This window comes from Motacilla alba, chromosome 10, assembly GCF_015832195.1.
Source record: "Motacilla alba alba isolate MOTALB_02 chromosome 10, Motacilla_alba_V1.0_pri, whole genome shotgun sequence".
Classification (NCBI taxonomy): Eukaryota; Metazoa; Chordata; class Aves; order Passeriformes; family Motacillidae; genus Motacilla; species Motacilla alba.
Genome location: NC_052025.1, coordinates 1488529 through 1510057, shown reverse-complemented (window position 1 = coordinate 1510057; position 21529 = coordinate 1488529). Strand labels below are relative to the sequence as shown.

Genomic DNA, 21529 nt, shown 5'->3' with positions numbered 1-21529 from the left:
ATTACCATCAGAACATTCTGGGCTTCCTTAAACAAAGGTGGAGCCTTTGTCATTGTCCTGACCTTGCCAGACAATGTGGGGAAGGCATTGGAACATTGACCATCAGTAAAAAATATGAACATACCAAGTTATATAAACTTTAAAGTACTGTGTTGGTTATTTTGCTCTTTTCTTTCCCTCCAGGTACCAGCTATTCCCACAATTCCTGTTGTTGGTAAAGGGCTGCTTAGTACCCCCCAGTTGTTAGCAGAAATAGTGTCAGGTAAGAGGCTACAGATGTGCCTTTCTAAAGGTAGCAGGCCATAACTTAGGGAATAGCTAATGTTTTCGTGCTGTTCTTGATGTTGAAACAGGTAAGGACAACAGAGATGAGCATGGTGGGTCATATCTACCCTCAAGTGCATAAGGAGAGTTAATTAAGATGCTGATATTACCTCAAAAGAATAAACTTACTTTTTCTAAAAAGCAAACCCACTTCTTAAAAAAAAATTGTTATTATGCATAAGCAACCTCTTCAAATGAGTGAACTGTAAATACTTACTGTATTAGGTTGTCCTGACTGTTTCACATTAGCAAAGCTCTCATTTTTCTGGAAAGGCAGATCTAGAATAACACATTACTGAGAAATTACTGTTTTGACTCTGGATTTGAGCATGTGTTTTCATGGCTGTTCTAGACAAAAACTTCCTATAGTGGAACCTGGACACTTGTTTCCTGGAGTTTCTCTTATTATTACTTTCTTATGTGTTCTTTAAAGTCTAATGATGCCTTTAGACTCTAGTGCTGTCTATAATGGGCCTTTAATTTTGCTCACTTCTCATCCAGTGAGTAACAGAGCAATATAGATCTAAAGTTTATTTTATCAAGTTAGATTTCGAGTGATCATGCTGTTAAAAATGCAGTTGGAATGGGAAAGAGAAGGCGGGATACTTAGCCCTGTTTCTGGGAAAAGTTTACTGACAAAGTCGTTTTGCTTCTGTAGACTCTGAAGAAGAATATTTTGATTTTGAGGAAAGCTCTGAACCAACTGAGAGTTCAGTAATTAAAGGAGCAGAAATAAGAAAAGAGGAGCCAGCTCAGGAGGAACTGACAGATCTTCACCTCAAGTTTGAAATTAAAGAAGTATGTCTGTAATTCTGTTTTCCCCTGCCTAAAGAATACTTAAAAAAATATCCAATATATTTTTACCAGTATTCTCCAGATTAGTGGATGCAGAAACATAATCACCAAGCAAAAAAACCCTCACATATGCACATACATATTTCTATGCATATGAGATATTTCTTGTCTGTATAGGATGCATATAAATAAAACATGATGCATACACACAGATGTATTAAAAAAAAGAAGAAAAAGTCCCTTATGGGAGTATTTTTACTAGAAAAAAATTAGTACCAACTCATAACTAGTGGGTAGGGAGTGGGAATTTTGCACTAGAGAAATAAAGTCAGTCCTAGGCAGGTCTCTTGCAAAGAGAAAATCCCCAAATATTTTTTTAATTTATATCTTTCACCATCAATCACTTCTCCTTTCTACTGTATACTCTAAAATCTGTAATAAAAACAGTGCTTCCAACAAAGCAGGGAGGGCATTAATCTTGCACTTGTGTTGTTGGTTCAAATGGTGAGAATACTGCATGTGAAAAGATGGCATAACTATTTCTTGTTCATCCAGGTTTTAGTAGAACTCACCAAACAAAAGAAAATTGAGGAAACAGTACTTGTATTTGATGTAATGCATCTTGGGACTGAAGCTACTGTCAAAACCTACAATTTAGCAGCTGTATCTTATTTGAAGAAAATAAGCTTGGATTACTATGGCATTGGAGGTAATAAGCAGTGGCAGAGAAGTGGACTTGTGTGTGTGTGTAGCAATTAGCTGGAGCTCTCCTGTGCCTTGTGCTCTCTGAAATGCAAATGTTGTTCCAGTTTCCCAGTTAATGTGCAGCTGTCCATTGCAGTCTAGTGCCACTGATGCAGTTGTAAGCTCTGGACTCTCACCAAAATGCTTATGGGATAAATAAATGGCTTAGAGCTCAGTCTTTGGATGGAGAAGGGATTTGCCATTTTGGATTTAGCAAAGAGAAACCAGTGACTCGTATTTAGTGGTGCAGTGTGTTGTAGCAAATGGTACTGAAAGTTAATCCCTACCTTTAAGGCACAAATTGTTTGGTTCTCTGAAAGAACAGAAATGATCCTTATTCTTATTTATCTCATGTGGTGTTTTACAGATAAAAAAGCACCCATTCATCTAATTAGTTCCTCAGACAAGCCTGGCTTAGACCTTCTGAAGGTGGAATATGTCAAGGTATACACAAAGCCTTTTAAAATTATTTTAAAAGCATTTCTACATCTTCTTAGTATATAGTCTATATATAGTCCTAAACCTACTATTTCAGACCTAGTTGGATTATTTTTTGTCATCTGAAGAGGACAGTGACTGGTTGAAATTAATATTAATCTTCATGCAAATCATTATTTTCAGGCTGACAGAAATGGGCCACAGTTTCAGACAATTTTTAACAACACTGAACAGATGATTCAAGTGAGTGTTTACAGATTTTATTGCTTATTTCCTTTTGGTTTGTTTGCTCAGAACAGAGGAATTAATAAGACTTGTTTTGGTTTCCTGTTTTCCTGCCTTCCAGCAGGAGATTTCAGGAGTTAAAACATCATTGAAAAGTTTTATGCCACTTTAGAGCAGAATGTTTGTCTGTTGAACTGCTGAAAAAGTGTCTGTCTAGCTCATGTGGCACGCACTTACCTTTTGGACTCCTTAGTGGATCTTTTGAGGATCACCCATATTCTAAATATCTAGATGTCAGCCACCTGCCATAGTACTGATATTGCAGGAGCATTCAAGCCCAAAGCTATGTTTGACAAAATTAATTTTGCATCGCTCTTTTTTTGTACTGTGGAGGTCATAGGTTAGCAGTTACAGCTGTAAGAGCTGGGTTGTTGCTGGGTTCCCCTATTTTCTAATCTTACCCCATTCTGCTTTACAGAAAGCTTTTTCCTTTATGAACTGTTGCTGGCCACACGTAGCTTTTTTGTTTCGAAGGAATGGTTCTGTTGCACTGGGTGCTTTTGCACCTCAGTCTGACTCTGAGACCTCTAAGTGACTGATTGATCATATGGAGTCTCATGTTTTCAACAGGTAACATTTTCATCACTCAACCTCCTGTTGCATACTGAGGCCCTTATGTCTGCTGTCAGTTTTCTAACAGCTGTTAGTCCATCAGGCAGTGAAAAAAGTGGAGAGACACCATCCAAAGAAAAAAAGCAAGAAGATGACTCTAGATTGAAGAAAGGTACAGTTATGACTATCCAAATGACAGTTCTAGAAGGATTTTTTGCATACTGGCAAAGCAAATCTAGAGAAACACTATTAGCTTTGTAGAAATAAAGATGAAAGTGAAAATATGAGTCATAGGTGCCTTGAAAATCCCACCTTCTCTTATTTCTAGTGTCTAAACCTTCCAAGGATAAGGATGTGTTTGACTTCAAGCTTTTTGCCAAGCTGGATGCCTTCTGTTTAAATATTTGTGATGAAAAAAAGAACATTGCAGAGATCAAGATACAAGGTATTACATTCTTTATTAGAAATCACTGCTCTGGTAATTTAGTTTCAAAGCAATTGCTAATCATTGGACTAAAGGAAAAGGTGTAAATATGCAGCATCTGTTTTTATTTGTTTGCTTATTTATTGTTATCTGTGCAAGAATGGCTTGTTGTCTTGTTTTCAAAGTCAGCCTTCAAGTCTGTCATAATGTTTTGGTCTCCAGCTAGAAAGATGTGCTATGTTATTACTCAAATGATTAGGTTCATTCTTTCAAGGAGTTTGATTATGGGTGGCTTTTCATGTTGTACTAAGATATTTTTATGGTATACCGTAAAGTTATTTAGGATAAATAATTCTGTAGGATAAGAAAACGCCTTCAAAATGTTTTCTTTAGTTTTTACCCTATGGGTTTGTTTGGGTTCCTTGTTTTAGTTTTGCTTTCTAAATTGGTTTTACCCCTTGGAAGGGCTATCAGTAATTCTTTGGGGGAGTTTCACTTCTGTCTGTCTTTAGCTGCCATCCTCATAGTTGCTAACACTCTCATGAATATTTAAGAGTGTGGGATATGCAAGATTAGCAGTGCAGTTCATGAAGTCTTTTGCTTGTGCCCATCTCTAAATCATATAATGTATTCACACAAGATTATGTATGCAAAAATATTGGATTCAAATAGTTCAGTACAGTAACATGTTTCCTGATAGAAAATCTCAATGCACTCACTCAATAGCTTGCTTACTAAAAAGTGGGTTATTGTTTGAGTATTTTTCTATGAATAGTAGCTCAATTATTTCCAGAGATGATTGGCATTGAGACATGTTTGTATTAGAAGTATTTCTATTTTGCTTTGGTTGAAGCTGTAGTACAGTCAGTAACTTAGTAACTTTTCCTCACTTCCTCTGCTGGTGTCCCCACCCTGAAAATAACTGTTACTTCTGCTGTGCAAGACTCTGTTTCTATTTTTGTACTTTGCAGGTCTTGACTCATCTCTTTGCCTTCAGCCAAGCCACACTGTATTCTTTGCCCGACTTAAGGACATAGTTGTCACAGACGTTGATTCCAGGACGCTCCATAAAAAAGTACTCAACTATAAGATTTTAACTTTTACTTGATTCTTGGTTAGGTTGATGTGTGTAAAAGTGAAATGTAATACACGTTCCACTCTTCTAAAAGTATTTGATTTGTCATGAATAAGTATTTTCAAATAAGATACATCATAAAGAAAAAATGTTCATTTTACAAGAAAGGATGTCTGAAAGGATTAGAAAAACTACTAATCTAACTTGTAGTCTGATAGGCTGATGGTATCTTTAGTTCTTTGTGTTATTACCTTTGTAGAAGCTGCTGATGGCTGATGGGTGCTGTTTCTCTCTTTCTAGGCTGTGTCTATAGTGGGAGATGAAGTTTTCAGTTTCAATCTGACATTAAATCCTCATGCAACTGAGGGAGAAGCCTACACTGACATGTCAAAAGTGGATGGTACTGTGTGCTTGAAAGTGGGCTGCATCCAGCTGGTGTATCTTCACAAATTTCTCATGTCTCTCCTGGTAAGTCTTATTTCCCTTTCTATGTTTCTGCAGCATTCTCAGATTAGTCTTCTGGGCTGGGCTGTCAGTGCAAGTGTTAGGTTTAATTTTCTGAAAGAGAAGGGATGGGTTTAATTTTTCCTGTGTACTGTTAAAAACTTTGGTAAGTAACTGATTTAAATTTCAATTGGGTTGCTTCCCACCCTCACTTTTGGAAATAGAGAAAAACTTGGTGTTCTTGGGGTAGTTTGGTGGTTTTATGTTTACTGCCCTTTCCACCCTAGCAAAATTCTGAGTTCATTGCAGACATATCAGAGCTAACACTAGAGGCAAATCTTTCTGCAAGGTAGGTGTCATGATGCCTGCAGATTAACCAGTGTTAAATATCAGTGTGTTTGAGTACCCTAATGATAGCTTTTTCAATAAAGCACCAGTGGGCTTTCACTCATTCAATAGGTTCTTTAATAGGAATTCAGTAGTATTCAGGGAGGGCAAGAAATGCTTTCAAAATTGTGTAGCTAAAAGCTAATGAGCTAAAGAGTCTTGTAGCTAAGGAAAGAAGGAAAAATAGAGATGAATTTAGAATAAGTGGATTGCACTGGTTAGTACTTCTTGGACCCTCCTTTAGAGGTCATGCAGAAGGCACTCCGTTGTCTTCTCCTGGGGAAAATTCAACAGACTAGCAGCATAATTGGTGGAAGATGGTGAAAAATGAGAAAGTAACCTACAGTAAAAACTATTCACAGACATTTCTCCATTTTCTTCAACTGCTTTTCTAGACCTTCTTGAACAACTTCCAGACAGCCAAGGAGACACTGAGTGCTGCTACAGTCCAAGCTGCAGAAAAGGCTGCTACCAGTGTGAAAGACCTGGCCCAAAGGAGTTTTCGGCTTGCAATGGACATTCACCTGAAAGCACCAGTTATAGTTATCCCCCAGTCCTCCATTTCTCCCAATGCAATAGTAATAGATCTTGGCTTGATTAAGGTTCAGAACCAGTTTGTCTTGGTGTCCTCAGAAGGCAGTTCACTCCCTCCAGTCATTGACAAAATGGATGTGCAGCTGACAAAGCTGAAACTATCGAGGTATGATGACTAATACTCTGTAGAACATTAATGTTCTTGCCTAGAAACCATGGTTGGTGCTAGTGTCAAAGATTTGGTATTAAAATGCCTTTTATCTTAGAGCAGTTAGATCAGTAATAAAATCAGAAACTGTTCTGCTTAGGGAAAGTGTTGGGTGCTGCATTTGAGATTTTAAGGTTTTTGAAAATCTAACATGTGACTTCCAACTTTCCAACTGGTTTCTTTTTTTTCCTTTCTGTGTTTCAAGGATCACTTTGGAGACAGATCTGTCACATCCAGATATTCAGATACTTCACCCTATTAATTTAAGCCTGTCTGTGAAACGGAATCTCTCTGCAGCTTGGTTTCACAAGTTACCAGTGTTGGAGGTCACAGGGTATCTGGATACAATGAATGTAAGTCTTGTGAGAAGGTGGTGATGATACTTACTGTGAGAGCAACCCTTAATGTTATTTCTGGGCACAAAGGGGCAACAAGCTGCTAATTTTTAGTAAGTGTGGAATGGATTCCAGCAAAGAAATAGGATTTAACCCCACCTAGATCAATGTAGTGGTTTGAGGGGATCACATAAATGTTTTTTTGTGACCAGTTCTCTGAACAAGAATTCTTTGAAGTGTTTTTGGTTTTTCTTCTTTAGAAACAGAATCTTCTTGAGAGGAGTTTAAATTAATGCAAACATTTGCTTTAGTAACTCCAGCTTCCTACCTTCGCATCACCCTTGAGTGGGATACTTGTTTCTTGTGGCATTTTATGTACTGTGAAAGAAAGTACCAGGGGCATCTCGGGTGAAACTGAAATGAAAATATTATGAAGGGGCATGTAATTTACAGGAATGTATTAAAAGCACAGGGGCATTAAATGCTGCAGTGTATATTGATCCAGTACTGGAGGTCAAAACCATTAATCTCCTCGGACTTTTACAATAAGTGGTTGAAAGAATTTAATTTTCTTATTGAAGGGATGATTCTGCTGGCAAAACAGCTGTAAATAAGCACTCTTCTTGCCAGGAAACATTGTTCTGCTTTGTTAGCAGGTGATAAGTTCAAGGAACAATGTGTTTTTCCTGAGAATTGTGATCTGCAACTTTTCAGGTTGTGTTAAGTCAAGAGGATTTGAATGTCTGTCTCAAAGTGTTGACGGAAAACCTGGGTGAAGCAGAAGAAACTCGAAAGGATGCAAAATCAGTACTGCAAAAGGAAGGTCAGAGATGGAATTTGTTGTGAATACTAAGTGTGTTTGCTTTAAGGAGTAAGGAAAAGCATTTATTATCTGTAAAAAAAGTTTAGATTTGAGAATATGGTAATAAGCTGGGTCTAATTGATAAACTCTTCAATTTTGCAAGGACAGTGTTCATACTTTGATACTCCAAAAAATTGGAAACATTACAAGACAAAATTTGGTAATTGTATTAGCTAAGTTATCAAGGAACTAGCAAGGTATTGAGATGTCAGAGTCATCTTGTTGCCAGAACATGTTTCTATTTCCTTTTCATGCTCTGAAGTTAAAGGCTCTGCTTATGGAAATATTACTAGCTTATCTTAGGTGAATGTAATCCATTTAAATGAATAAAAGAATTGGATGTGTTTCTTGAGCTAAACAAATGGTGGCAGTTTCAAAAGTTAAGCACTGTATTGAATGTTCCAGGTAAAATGAAAGAACTGGAGAGATCAGTTTTGATACAGGATAAGAGTGTTTCGGAAGGAATGCTGTCTGAAAAGATGAAAATAACATTAAATGAAGATGTAATCAATATGCTGCTTAATTTTGAAATTAAAGAGGTAAGTATCCATCTGTACAATTTAATCTGAACCCAGTACTCATCTGTTCCTTAGAATAGTGAGCTATGAAGTCCATTTTAACAGTTTGACTTGGCAACTAAAAGAAAACAAACGAGGAACAGAGCTGGGGCCAGGGGAAATCTTTAGCAAATTGGTTCTATATGGTCTGTTTATAAAAATGCAAAATGTCTAGCTTAATACTGTGTTTCACATTTAGCCTGTTTATAACTGCCTGCTGTGTCTGAACAGCTTCACTGAAATATTGAACTTATTTCCCTTTCCATATTCAAGGTTGTAATAACCTTGATGAAGCAGGTTCAGAAGGAGAGATATCCATTACATATTCTAACTGTGCTACAGCTTGGGACCAAAACCAAAATTAGAAATCATGAATTGGCTGCAGCAGCGTATCTGAAAAAAATTACAATGAGATGCACTGAAATACATGGTAAGTCTTCTAGGGAACTGAAACAGTCAGTAGAGTGTGTGCAACTGGATTTATAGCCCGAGGATAACATGTCCTAAACCAATAATGGTGGGGGGAAAGGGTAATTTTGATAGAATGAATCTGTTTTACTGCCATTGCTAGAGTTAGAGTTAATGTATTTGAGTGAGTTGAGTATTTTGAGCAGGAATGGTGTTCCTGAGAAGTATTCCAACTGCTCAGTGGGTTTTGATGAGCTTCTGATTCTGTGCTTTATGACCAGTTCTGGCAGCATTGGAAATGCTTCTTTGGTTGGTCAGGTAACAATTCCAAGTGGCAGTGAAGTGATGACTGAAATAGCCATTTAGCCAAAGTAGAAAAGTAAGGTTTTGAGTCTGAAAACATGAAGGTAGGAATGCAAAGAACTTTCAATTTTAAGTCATGCTTCAAGATCAAGATAAGTGAGTTTTTAGTAGTTTAATTGAGAATTACATTTTAGCATTTCACAAAATAATGCTTCATGTGTAGCTTCTCAGTGAAAATAGCTGTTTACTTTCACTGTTTCAACAAGAAAGATGTCTAATTAGTATGTAATAGAGAATTAGCATGGAGACATTGCATAGGTGGAGTAAAGCTTGAGTGGAAACACTTCACATTTTTGTTTCTTTGTTTGCAGACTCAAAAGGAGATCCTCTTTGCATTCTTAATTCCTCAAGCGAGACAGATGACCATCTTTTGAAAATGGAATATATTAAGGTTTCAATACGTTTTCAGTAAAATTACATGGGGAGTAAAGTAAGGCTTCCATACTCAGCCTGTAGATTTGTATCTAAAACTTAACTAGGCCTTCTCCCAAATACCTGTTTTTCAGTTTAATGTTTCATTTAATTCTCCACTGCTTCCATACAGCTCTAGCTTCATAAGTCAATGGTGTTATTGAAATCACTGGCAAGACAAATATTTGTTTGTGTTCTGTGTGTACAGCACAAATGAGTACCTGTGTGAAACTTAAGGTGTGATGGTCTTGGCCTGTGCAAGGGAACAGTGACCCTACAGGTGATAAAACTGACATTTGAAGAGTGATATGTTGGTAGCTTAAAAAAGCCTTTAAAAATTGCATGAATACTTGGGAATCTGATAGGCTGTAGAACCAGTGGGGTCTTCAATACTCTTACCTGGACTGGCATCATTTACATAGTGAAAAATAGATGAATTTGTGCTAGCAAAGTATTAAGCATAAATTGATCCAGTTTAAATAGATTCTGGATGAGACAAATTTTGTAACTAGCCAGTTGAATTTTCACAAAATATGTGCTGTGAAATGTCCCTGAGCAGAACATTGTGAGTAAACCATTCTGGTTACCTTGCTTGTGCATTTTTTGTAGAACTTGTTTGTTCAGGCTTCATCACTTTCCTTTGTTTTCTTTTGCAATTGGAATAATCCTTGTGTGTGGCCTAAATTAAAATAATTCAGTTAATAAAGTTATTCATAATTAATATTATTTATTGGCTAATTCAATCGAGACTGACTGTGTCCCTTTTCTTTTTTTTTCCCCTTTAGGCTGATCCTGATGGACCAGACTTTGTTACTACTTACCAAAGCACCAAGCAAAATATCAGTGTAAGTACTGGATGTACTAAATTTGTTTTCTTAAGCTTTTTGAATCATAGCAGCTGTGTATGTTACTCCCTTTTTTCTTCTCGTTGAGGAGGAAAAAAAAGGGAACAAAAGCAACCCCAAAACCAAAGCCCTGACTCTCATCATTAAAACCTACTGCTTTATAGTTAACTACTTCAAAGACAAATCCAGGTAGAAAAAAATATTTTTTTTACTGAAGTATTTATTATAATAATTTCTTTAAACTAAAAACAATACATTTTTTGCTGGTTAGAAAAATGTCCCCATGAATTTTAACTGAGGCCTTTAGCATGTGCTTTGTTTCTGGGGTGATCCACTTGGCTGAGGGATAAGCCAGGGCCTTGTTTCTGAGCTTGTAACAGTAACAGTGAAATTGAGATGTGAGCTGGAATATCTAAGTAGCATTCTCAGGGGTCTTGAGTGCAATTAGTCCTTTTACTTCTCCTGAAAGCAGCTATTCATGAGTAATTTTCTGTGGCTGCTGTGACTCCTGGAGTAAGCATGCCACTGTGCTTTTAAAATGTTTCCTTTAAAACAGTAGTGGTGGGTCAAGCTGCTTCTTGAGGGCCTTGTGTGGAATAAGTGACTGCTGCTGGGTTTCACTAAGTAATACTGGCAGCAGTAGCTGCTGCTCACACACTCCCTGTTCTGATTGCAAATTCTGAATCTCAGTGGGGTTTTTTTTGTTGTTGTTGTTTTACTATATCTCCTAAAACATCTTGACATGTGGTTCTGAAGTTGTCAGTCAAAGTGCTGAATTGCATCGCAGTGAAATACAGCAGAACTCGAGATAGTGTCCTGAAAAGGCATAACCACATGAGGCATCAGTTTCTAGATTGGCACAGATCCTCTGTAGCTGCTGTAAGCTTCCCTTCCCGAGCTCCCTCATATGTCCTGGAGCTTGTGGAGGTGAAGGGGATGGAGATAGAAGAGTGAAATACTTGTGAAATTGAGTAAGAGGCTTTTTCCTTGCTTCTGTGACAGCAACTCTGAGTTGTTAGGGTATAATGACTTTGCCTCCTTGCCTTCCTTTTAGGTCATCTTTTCATGTTTGGATATAGTACTTCACACAGAGGCTTTGCTTTCCATCATGAGTTTCCTCACCTTCAGTGTTCCATCAGGTGGTCTTCCCAGTACTGAGAAATCATCAGAGCACAAGCCTCAAATGAAAGAACAGGAAAAAGGAAGCACTCTTAGACCAGGTAATGTCATATTAAGCAGGCTGTACTTCTCTTGTTTAACAGCATCTCACCTTCAGTTTCAAAGAATATTATTTCCAATGAGAGCATTGCAGTCTATTTGGTGGAAAACAAAGCATGCACAACTGTAAATGGGGAGAAAATAATCTTATTTTAAAAATGCAAAAACACAGCAGACATTTTTCCTGTTGCTTAATTTTACAAGTTCTCCTTACTCAATATAACTTTTCCCTGGGTGGTGGTCTGATTTTTATAATGAAAGTTGAATAAATGATGTTGCAGTGTGCAGCCTTTCCAAAAGTTTAGTGTCACAACCATGTAGCTTTGCAATCTGAAGGCTCTAAAGAGTGCTTACATTGCTGAAAATAAATACTGCTCTGGGGAAGCAAAGAGAAGTTCTGAACTGAAGGGGTGGTGTGTTTATTTTAAGTATGGGTCTTGTAACCTTGAAGTAGTAAGAGTTTTTGAAAGGAAGCTCCTGAATATTTTGTCAGGTCCTGTGTTGTAGTGTTGTAGTGACATTCAAGGTTTTCTATTCTTAAAACTATTGGGATGACTACAGTGGCTGTTCCATTTTCTGTTTGTGCAGTGTTGCTGCAGCTAATTTGTAGTGGTGCTTGTAGTGTTGTAGTGAAATTCAAGGTTTTCTAATCCTAAAACTATCGGGATGACTACAGTGGCTGTTCCACTTTGTTTGTGCAGTGTTGCTGCAGCTAATTTGCCTAAATTGGCTTTGCTACTTGACACAGAGAGGAGCACTTCTCATGTGATGAGACAGTGTTTCAAATAATGTAGTGTGTACTGCATTCAGCAACTAATGCATGAAAACTAGGTGTTAGTAAGGAGAAAAAGACATCATCTTGATGGCTTTTTGCCTGTGTTGGTTAGTGACAGTTTGTGTGCCTGAAGGAAACTCTTAATAAATGACTTTTTTCATGTTTTGACCAAGGATTATCATATCTTTTAGGGAATGACTGTAGGTTGCTTTTGAATAGTTCATGTATTTACAAAACTACTGGTCTAATGTTTGTTTTAAACAGTGGGCTTGTAATATTTGAACTCCTTGTATGTCTCTTGTGTTTCCTATCCAGTGTCAGGTGATGCAGCCCATGATGATGTCTCTGAATTAAAGCTCACTGCAAAGCTAAATGCATTCAGTATTACAGTGTGTGATCAGACCTGTAGAATTGCAGACATTAGAATCCAAGGTAAGGTGGTTTTTATTTACATATTAGATGAAGCTGGCTGTAGCCAGAAATAGGCTGTTTGCCTCCATTCACTTCTGAAAGGCCAGTGTGTGCACTGCAGGTGTCTCTAACATGTGTTTAAATATATTTTGATTGTATGAAATGATCTGCAAGGAAAAAAATGTTTGACTCAAAACGAAGACGATTTCTAAGTGTAGTAAAATTAAAAGAAGTGAAGGCACTATGTTTTAGATAACACAGACTTCTATTTTTTTAATAGCTAGATCCTAGATAGTGTTGGGGAATTGTATTCTACTCTTAGAATCAAGTTATGTTGGCAACTTGGTCATGGGCAATAAGGCCCTGACTTCTCTCTCAGACTTACATAGCAGAAGGCTTGATTAAGATCTGTTATTTATATTCAGTAGTAAATCATTCTGGGGGCTGGTTTGTTTGTTTGCTTTTTAGCAGAAATGTTTACTTAAAAATTTGTTGAAGTGCATTTATTTCCTTCTTTCTTTTTTTTCATTCAGGAATGGATGCATCTGTGGCTATGAAGCCTAAAGAGATTAAAGTGTTCTCCAGACTTGAGGACATTGTAATTACAAATGTTGATCCAAAAACAATCCATAAAAAGGTAATGTGTTGAGCAGACTGTAAACAGCTGAAAAGACACAGTTTTCCAAGTGATTTAGTGACAGTACTGTAGTTTAATTTACTGTGCAACAGAATGAAATGTACAATGTAACACTGAGCAAAATTTATTGGTTAATTTCCTTCCCCTCAGAGAAGCAAAACATTCTTCCATTTAATGTTTAGTTCTTTTTAGTTATGTTTACACTGGTATGTTTAATTCTGAGTAGCAGGGGTTAAATATAAAATGGGCTCTAGATAAGCAAGTGAGAAGAGGCATGTACTCTAAGATAGATGATTCTGTTTCCTTTTGTGCCTACCACATGTCCAAGTACTGCTGATAAGTTGCTGTGGATCTTTTTGGGGAAATATTTTTTGTTTCAGAAATACCAGGTAGTATTAACTATGTGGACTTAATCTTCTAGGCTGTCTCCATCATGGGAGATGAAGTGTTTAGATTTCACATGTCACTTTATCCAGATGCCACTGCAGGGGAAGCCTATGCTGATATGTCAAGGGTGGATGGTAAAATGTCTCTGAAAGTGGGCTGCATCCAAATAATTTACCTACATAAGTTCTTTATGTCTCTCTTGGTAAGACATTAGTTTAAGTTCTTTTCTTGACATTAAAAGTTCTTTTTATTGAGATAAAATGCAGTTAGCTCTTTCTGACCTGTACCTGGTGGTGAGCTGATGTGTAAGCACATAGAAGTATTTTGCTGAAGAGTTACCACTTAAGTTGCACTGCTTTACAGAAGATTGCCAAGGAGAATGATGAATGGAGCTGATAGCTCCAGAAGTAATGAATGGAGCTGATAGCTTTAATAATATCTTAAAAATTACACAGTTAAACAATGTGTAAGCATATTCATGATTTTAACGTTTTTCTCTTTTGAAACAAGTGTGGTTGAATTAGGAATTTCATATTTAAACACAGGTGTTAATTTTTCTTAAATTTACATTTTGTCTGGAGCTTGCCTTTTTTTGAGAAACTTATGTTTTCTTGGAACTTTTACTTTTTCTCCCTACCTGTGAACAGAACTTCCTAAACAATTTCCAAGCAGCACAAGAAGCCCTGACTGCAGTCACTGTGCAGGCAGCAGAAATGGCTGCTTCCAGCATGAAGGACTTTGCTAAAAAGAGCTTCCGCCTGCTAATGGATGTCAACTTGAAAGCTCCAGTCATAGTTGTTCCTGAATCTTCAGCTTCATGTAATGCCTTGGTAGCTGATCTTGGCTTAATCAGAGTTCAGAATGAATTCAAGCTGGTGTCTTCAGATGAAGCTCCTCTTCCTCCAGTCATTGACAACATGGATGTGCAGCTGACTCACTTGAAATTGTCAAGGTAAATATGGAGCTTTTTCCTCAGTTGAAGTGTCTTTGTAAAGGATAAGTGTCCATGTTCTGTATGCAGCATTCTTCTCTTATTTGAACATGGAAGGCAATGAGAATATACAAAAACCAAGCAAAAAAACCTTGCCAAGCTAAGTTTAGGAGTGCTTTTAGATAGAGTCACAGGTATACAGTCTCTAAACCTTCTTGGGACGAAAGGAATGGTAGCACGGGAACTTGAGTTCATCTGGACTGCATACAAGGGTGTAAGTGCCTATGAACTTATTCTTGAATTAATTTCTTGAATTAATTATGCCTGTAATTTTGCTAGATTAATATGATATTATTTTGTCTTCTGCAACTAGCCAACATTTTTCCTCTGTTACTTCCATTGTCTTTTTTTAGGTGCACCATGTCCACAGATTCACAACCAGATTCTGAAATTCTGCGTCCTGTGAGTTTGACTTTACTGGTCCAGAGAAATTTAGCAGCAGCATGGTATCATAAATGCCCAACAATTGGTATCAAAGGAGACCTAAAACCAATGCAGGTAATATCATGAGTAATTAAAACTATATCAAAAGTTATACAGATTCTCAGAATAGTCCTCAGCTTAGTTAAGGAGCTTGTAGATTCATTTCAGTTTGTCTCCTTTACAGTATGTTGAAAGACTTCCAGCTGGATTGTCCAGTTTATAGATTTGTGAGAGTTTTGATGCTGTATAATGAATAATTTTGGTGTAGCTGCATGCAAATGGAATAAAATGTGGGTTTTTTTTTTCTGGAGGTCCGTTGGCACTATCCATGGACTCAACAGGCAGTAAAGTCATTGACATTATTTATTGAGTTACCATTTAAAAACAGAACTTGCCAATTCAACTTGTTTAATCTATAATTCAGGTTATTTGAATACTTTGTAGATGTATTAGGAATGAAAAGGTTATCTCTAATACACGACAGTTTAAAGTTATCTTTGCAGAGGGAGGGCTCTATTTTTCTTTTCTTGCATTAACCATGTGGATTTTAATGAGTAAAACCAAACTGGGGCACATTTTCCTTGTTCCTGAGCCCTTTTACTTGTTCGTTCCTGTATCTGTGCTGTGGCCAAATATCACACTGGTGAAGAACAGAGAAATAAGAGATTTAAAGGAGTACCAGCAAAATTAATCAAATGTAGGAAAAATATTCTTACACTGTGTGCTATGGGCTAAGTGACTGCATCTTGTCACTTAGTACTGCTTGCTTTTTTTGTGATTCTGTAATGTAATGATTGGATACTTATTCATTAAATTGAAGGCCTACTGAATGGCAGTTGCTTTAGTGTATACAATGCAAATCTAGGCTTTAATGTTTTCTGGTCATGTTTTTGGGTTATTGAATTGTTGAGAAGTGCTTATGTTTATCAATTACCCATATTTTAAATAGGCAAAGATCCTTTACATATCTAGAAAGTGTTTATCATATGGACTGTTACTTTTTGTTGTAACTCCTGTTTATAAAAAGTAAAAATTATATAGGAGAAATGGGCAAATAATTTTGATAGTTTTGGACAGGATGATTGTGGCAGGATGATTGATCCAGTTTGTTTCTGCTGGAAGCAGCCCATTGTTTCTCCTCAATGCTTGCATACTGTGTTGAAAGAAATGTTGTCAGCAAAAATGAACTTGTGGCTTTATCACTTCACAGATTGCACTCAGTGAAGATGATCTAACTGTTATCATGAAAATTTTACTTGAAAACCTTGGAGGGGCTTCTTCCCAGCCTAATACTGTGCAAGAGAATATTGAGGATATGCAGATAACTAAAAAAGGGAAAGCTCCACATGAATCTGGTGGCTCTGAGGGTATGTTCAATTCAAAGGCTGAATATGTCTAGGCAGAGGGCTGTTTGCAAATTCAAATATCATCTTTTTCTGAAGCACTAGAAATTGTTTTAACTGTTACAAATATATTGTATATGCGAAAAGTTATAAATAATAATGTGTGCACTTACATGGAGTGCGAGCTCCTGATGGTCAGAAGATTTTGTGGTGTGTTTTTTGTGATTAATTTCTCATATGATGGTATTCTTCATTTTATATCAATCACTCTTCTGACTGCATGTGGTTAAAAGAGAAAAAATAATCTACCCAAGAATGTCAGTGCACAATTATAACAATTGAGGAAAATATTAGCATTCAAATTGCTAAGTAGTGTGTCAGTGTAAACAGTGCGTGTCTCTGGATGAAATATTGTTAACACTTTGCCAAAATCTATTTCTTCCCCAAACTTAACATTTGCACTGTCAAAAAATTGCTCTTTAACCAATAGTTGAATTGGTACTTTGAATTGTTCTTCATTCAAGTGAACGAAGAACTTGACTAAACTAAGGACAGCTTCTTTTAAGGTTCTAAACCACTCTGTGCTAGATAATTTTAATATACATTGGATAGAACAAAATTAAAGTGTGAATTATTTTGAGTAGTCTTTTGGATTTAGAGCTTTCCCTCTTTTTGTGATTTTCTGATCTTAACTTAGAAAACACTAAACACCAAACTAACAAACCAAAAAAAAAAAAGGCAGCCAACAACAAAAAACCCCCAAACCAGCAAGCCCAGTGTTCAAAAGAAATGTAAAATATCTTCTTTTCACTGACAGGTACCCTTGTTGATTCTGGACAAAAATGTGTTTCTGCAGTTCAGTCTTCTGTGGAATGTTACACATTGCTTAAATTTGACTTCAATTTTGAGTCCCTTTCTGTAACTCTCTACAACAGTGACACAACTCAGGTTTGTGACAAAGCTTTTATCACACAGATGGGTGGGCAGCCAAGGCTTCTCACATGGACAGAACTCGGGTCAGAAAAATGAAGTGAAATCAGCTGCATTGGCTTTGTAATGCTTTCCTAACGGAGCTTTGAGCTTTCTTGGGCAGACAGTGTCCTTAAGAAGAACGTGTGTACATTTCTGAAAGTCACACTGAAAATATTACTAAACCACACAACCACCCAGCATTTGATTTGGTCATTCAAACTTTTATTCCAGTTACCCAAAATAAAAATGAATATTTCAAAAGCAGGAGTTATTAGTTCAGACAAAGCTAGTTCTATGCATGATGCCTCTAGAATTAGTAAGCAGATCCAAGCTGTATATGGCCCATAATTTCCTCTTGCATATCCCTGACTGTGAGCAATCATGGCCATCCTCTCTGTGCTGAAAACAGAAGAGAAAGATGTGAAATATTGTCTTGTTTTTATGACTTAATGAAGTCTGCTTTGTGTAGATGTGAAGGAGCTTGCTTTATACACCTTTATTCATACTGAATGTTATTTGTGTATAATTTTTAAGATGTTCTTGTGCAATGAGCATCACACATCACAGGGAAGAAGGACACTGTAATGGGATTTTATTTTAATTTCACTGTCATATAATTCCCACTTATTGCTGAGGCGCTCCTGCAGATGAGTTAGTGTTATGAGAGTGGAGGGATCCTTTGGTAAGGGATCTAGAGTTCAAACAGGTTATCCTTCAGTGAAGCATTCTGAGCAACTGCTGGCAGTGTGGTGCAGAAACAGCTCCACTGCAGCACAGCAGGTTTTTTGTTTCCTCAGTGAATTTCTTGAGCTCATTTGTATGAGTGGGGGACTGATGACAGCAAAAGGCTCGTCAGATCCTTCAGTTCATGATGATGCACATGGCTAGCAGCAAGGGAAGTGTCTCACTGTTTTGTTCTGTGGTAACTAACCCTGCACTCTATCCTTCTGTAGGAATCTCTGCTTTCAGTGCACAGTGACAAACTGCGCCTTGGTGAGCTCCGGCTGCATCTCATGGCATCAGCAGGGGAGATGTTCTCAGATGGCTCCATGGATATCACTGTTAAACTCAAAGCGTGTACCTTGGATGATCTCAGAGAAGGAATTCAGAATGTGACTGCAAGGTAGGTTTGAATGCATCAGAAATGAAAAAACTCCAGCTTATGAGGAAGGCTGTTTCCTTGTTTTATACTTTGCTTCACATGGAATTGATAAAACTCAGTAGTGCTGTCAGTTGTGGCCTGTAATACTCTGTGCTTAAGCAATTAACAATTTTAGTAATGTTCAAGAAGTTTCTACTCTTTTATGTTGATTTCTCAAGTTATCTAAAACAAAAAGAAATCTTGGAGGCTAGCATTTTACAGCTAGCTGGAGGACAGCTGAAGAGAGAGCACCCAGCCTCGTCCAGAGACTTGTGTGCACAGAAACTTCAGTGTGGTTGTTATTTGCTGCATGCATACTTTCAAAGTGTAGCACACTAGTCTTAAATTGAAATTACTCTTCTGCTACAAAAGCCTCTACCCTGTTATTTCTAGAAGAAATACTGCTTCCCTGTTGAGTAATTCTTCTTTATAAAGGGCATGGGGAGAAAAAATGGCAATACTTCTTCATTTTTGTTTTCCTAGATCTATGTGTTAGGATGTTTGAGATGTTTCTTTTTGAACTTGTTTTCCAGAATGATAGACAAGAAAGATGACACAAATGACATTTCTATGATTGATATAAGATATAAGCAGGATAAAAATGGAACTGAAGTTGTTGCTGTCCTCGACAAGCTGTACATATGTGCTAGTATGGAATTTTTGTTGACAGTAGCACATTTTTTCATTAAGTCAATGCCAGTATCTTCAACTGAAGGATCTGCACAATTCCAGTTAAAGCAAGTTGCTTCTGGGAAATCCAAGGCAGATACAGGTCTGTAAAACCAGTTTCCACGCACCTCCATTTCCCTCCTTTGCAGGTTTCATTCTGAAAATTGCCCATCCAAAAGTTTTCAAGATGCTGTCTTGGCATCAGATTTAAGAAATTATTTATTCTTCAGGATGTGTAGATTGTCCACAGTGAGAGTGAGAGAGTTCCTCTTTCTGGTTTTTTGTATTCAAGGTGGTTTTTTAACTTGTTTTCACAGAGATATCTGTACGGCCAAACATGACAGTAAAAGCTGTGATTATGGATCCAGAAATTGTATTTGTTGCTAATTTGACCAGTGCTGATGCCCCTGCCTTAAAAGTGTCCTTCCAGTGTGACTTTTCTCTGACATCAGACAAGCTTGCACAAAGGATGACTGCTCAAGTGAAGGCCTTCAAAGTGTTGGCCTGTGCTTTTCTCAAAGAAAAACAAGGCAAGAATGTTACTACGGTAAGGAAACCAGTGCTTCATGATGACAAAAATAATTAGAATGGGTGGCAGGCATGTCCCTTAGCTGGCATATCTACAGCACTCGCAACTCTCAGTTTTCATATCAATGATTATTCAGAAGAGACGAGGGGCCTGTGCCATTTAAAGGTGAATCTTTTATCAGTAGGTGCTGGACTTGAGCACTTAGAGCTCTGTCTAAAACCTGTGCTGTGCATTTTTAAATGACATTAAAATTTTCTTAGTGAAGAAACTGTATGGGGGGTTTAGAAGCCCAAGGCCTTTTGCAGTGTTTTTCACTGCCTGTTGGTTTCCTGTTGCAGTAGAGCCCTGAGCAGCCTTTTGTCTGGAACTTCATTGGCATGTTCCTGCCAAGGGAGCGCTGAGCCACAAAGGTGGCCTGTGTGCTTCATCTCACATGTACTTATCTTCCCTTACACATTTAGATTTTTTAAGGATTCAGGGTTTTTTTACCATTTTATCACTGTCTGTGTGCTGGGCTTTTGTTTTATCTGGTTTTTAAGCATTATGTCAGAAGCTTTTATTTCACTGGCTTTTAACCTTGTAGTACAAAACGGTGCTTGTGTGAATTGGGATGTGAGATTGTTGCACTATATGGAATGTTTTTACTCTGAAACGTGTTGTTGCTTCATGGGATCAATGCCCCTTTGGCCTGTGGAGTGAAAAAAATACAAGACCTTATGAAAAGGTTCGATTTAAGGAGTCACCTTAATAATCAAATTGTTTTTCACTCAGGTGTTACGACCATGCTCTCTGGTCATGGAAAATATGGTGCACACTTCGGGGTTACACACTGTGGCAGTTACAATAGAGGAACTAACTATTAAGGTAAGATTATTAAAATTGTCTTTGTTTCTCAAAGCAGCTATGTTTCTCAAGCTGTAGCTTGGTTTTTGTTGTTGTGTGGGGTTTTAAAAAAATTATTTTTAAATTGTTATTATTTTTTAAATTTTTAAATTTTTATTTCATTTGCATATTATTTCCCTTTTTTATTTCCCCATTAGTTTAATTCCAGAAATACGCATTTTAGAACTGCTCTGTGTTGGAAAAAGTCATTGTGTATTTGTCATTTTGACAGTCCCTTGACTAGCAAGGAATAAGTTAAATATTTCAGATTCTAGGATTCCTCCTACCACTTCCCTCCAAAGTTACAAAATAACTCTTCCCCCCTGCTGGTGCCACCACTTTTTTTGGGATATTTTGCAGGAAAGGAAAAGAAGAGGAGGTCCATGAACAGATTATTTTCTTTGGAAATTGAATTTGATTTGATTTGATATTTGGAAGTTGCGTGTCTTAAAAGACTTTTCATGTTTGCTATTTCCATTTATCATAGGTTTTGTATTTTAATTGAAGACTTCTTTTCTTTTTTCAAGATATCACCAATAATTTTGAATACTGTTGTGACCATTATGGCTGCCCTAAAACCCAAAACAACAGAGGAGGATTCTAGAGGAGCAACAGAAGTTTCTGAGAACTTGTGGCAAGTGAAGCCTGTGGATGAGTGCAATGCTTGGTTTCTTGGTGTTGACATAGCCACAGAAGCAACAGAAGCTTTCAAGGACCGTGAACAAATTCTGAAGCAAGAGAAATTTGATATTGTAGTGAAATCAGTTCAGATGACCTTGGAATGTGGCCTGGGCCATCGAACTGTCCCTTTATTGTTAGTGGAATCTACATTTTCAGGTGTTCTTAAAAACTGGTCCTCGCTGATGGAGGTCACAGCTGATATGTCACTGGAGGTATGTGGGATCAAACTCTTAGCAGTTTAAAACTCTTCTGCAGAGTCCCTGAGTTCAAGTAACTTTTAAATATACTTTATATGTGCTGAATTAATAATAGGTTTAAATTGAAATGCTCTCAGAAGTTCTTCAGTCAGGCAAGTAACCATAATGTGCTTTGTACAGAAAGTTGAATGTCAATAGATTTTAAAGGCAGTTTAAATGTGAAATAATCTAGTCCTGTGTTTCTGTATCATTTTTGCATATTCAAGTTCTGCTGTGTGAACA

The 21529-nt window shown here is 37.2% G+C and overlaps 1 protein-coding gene across 3 annotated transcripts in view; it reads left to right on the top strand.

Annotated features, from left to right (window-relative positions):
- The window catches only part of VPS13C (vacuolar protein sorting 13 homolog C), a 74661-nt gene that overhangs the window by 22412 nt on the left and 30720 nt on the right, over positions 1-21529 (top strand). For all 3 annotated transcript variants that reach the window (XM_038146792.1, XM_038146791.1, XM_038146793.1), the window contains 29 exons: positions 184-262; positions 983-1122; positions 1675-1828; positions 2231-2307; positions 2485-2544; positions 3157-3310; positions 3467-3583; positions 4534-4637; positions 4938-5105; positions 5864-6168; positions 6416-6563; positions 7260-7368; positions 7813-7946; positions 8238-8394; positions 9047-9126; positions 9932-9991; positions 11046-11211; positions 12300-12416; positions 12929-13032; positions 13454-13621; positions 14067-14371; positions 14764-14908; positions 16044-16200; positions 16994-17124; positions 18102-18271; positions 18823-19061; positions 19276-19505; positions 20259-20351; positions 20897-21262. In XM_038146792.1, coding sequence (XP_038002720.1) covers positions 184-262; positions 983-1122; positions 1675-1828; positions 2231-2307; positions 2485-2544; positions 3157-3310; positions 3467-3583; positions 4534-4637; positions 4938-5105; positions 5864-6168; positions 6416-6563; positions 7260-7368; positions 7813-7946; positions 8238-8394; positions 9047-9126; positions 9932-9991; positions 11046-11211; positions 12300-12416; positions 12929-13032; positions 13454-13621; positions 14067-14371; positions 14764-14908; positions 16044-16200; positions 16994-17124; positions 18102-18271; positions 18823-19061; positions 19276-19505; positions 20259-20351; positions 20897-21262 — 4437 coding nt within the window. The remainder of the gene's footprint in view (positions 1-183; positions 263-982; positions 1123-1674; positions 1829-2230; positions 2308-2484; positions 2545-3156; positions 3311-3466; positions 3584-4533; positions 4638-4937; positions 5106-5863; positions 6169-6415; positions 6564-7259; positions 7369-7812; positions 7947-8237; positions 8395-9046; positions 9127-9931; positions 9992-11045; positions 11212-12299; positions 12417-12928; positions 13033-13453; positions 13622-14066; positions 14372-14763; positions 14909-16043; positions 16201-16993; positions 17125-18101; positions 18272-18822; positions 19062-19275; positions 19506-20258; positions 20352-20896; positions 21263-21529) is intronic.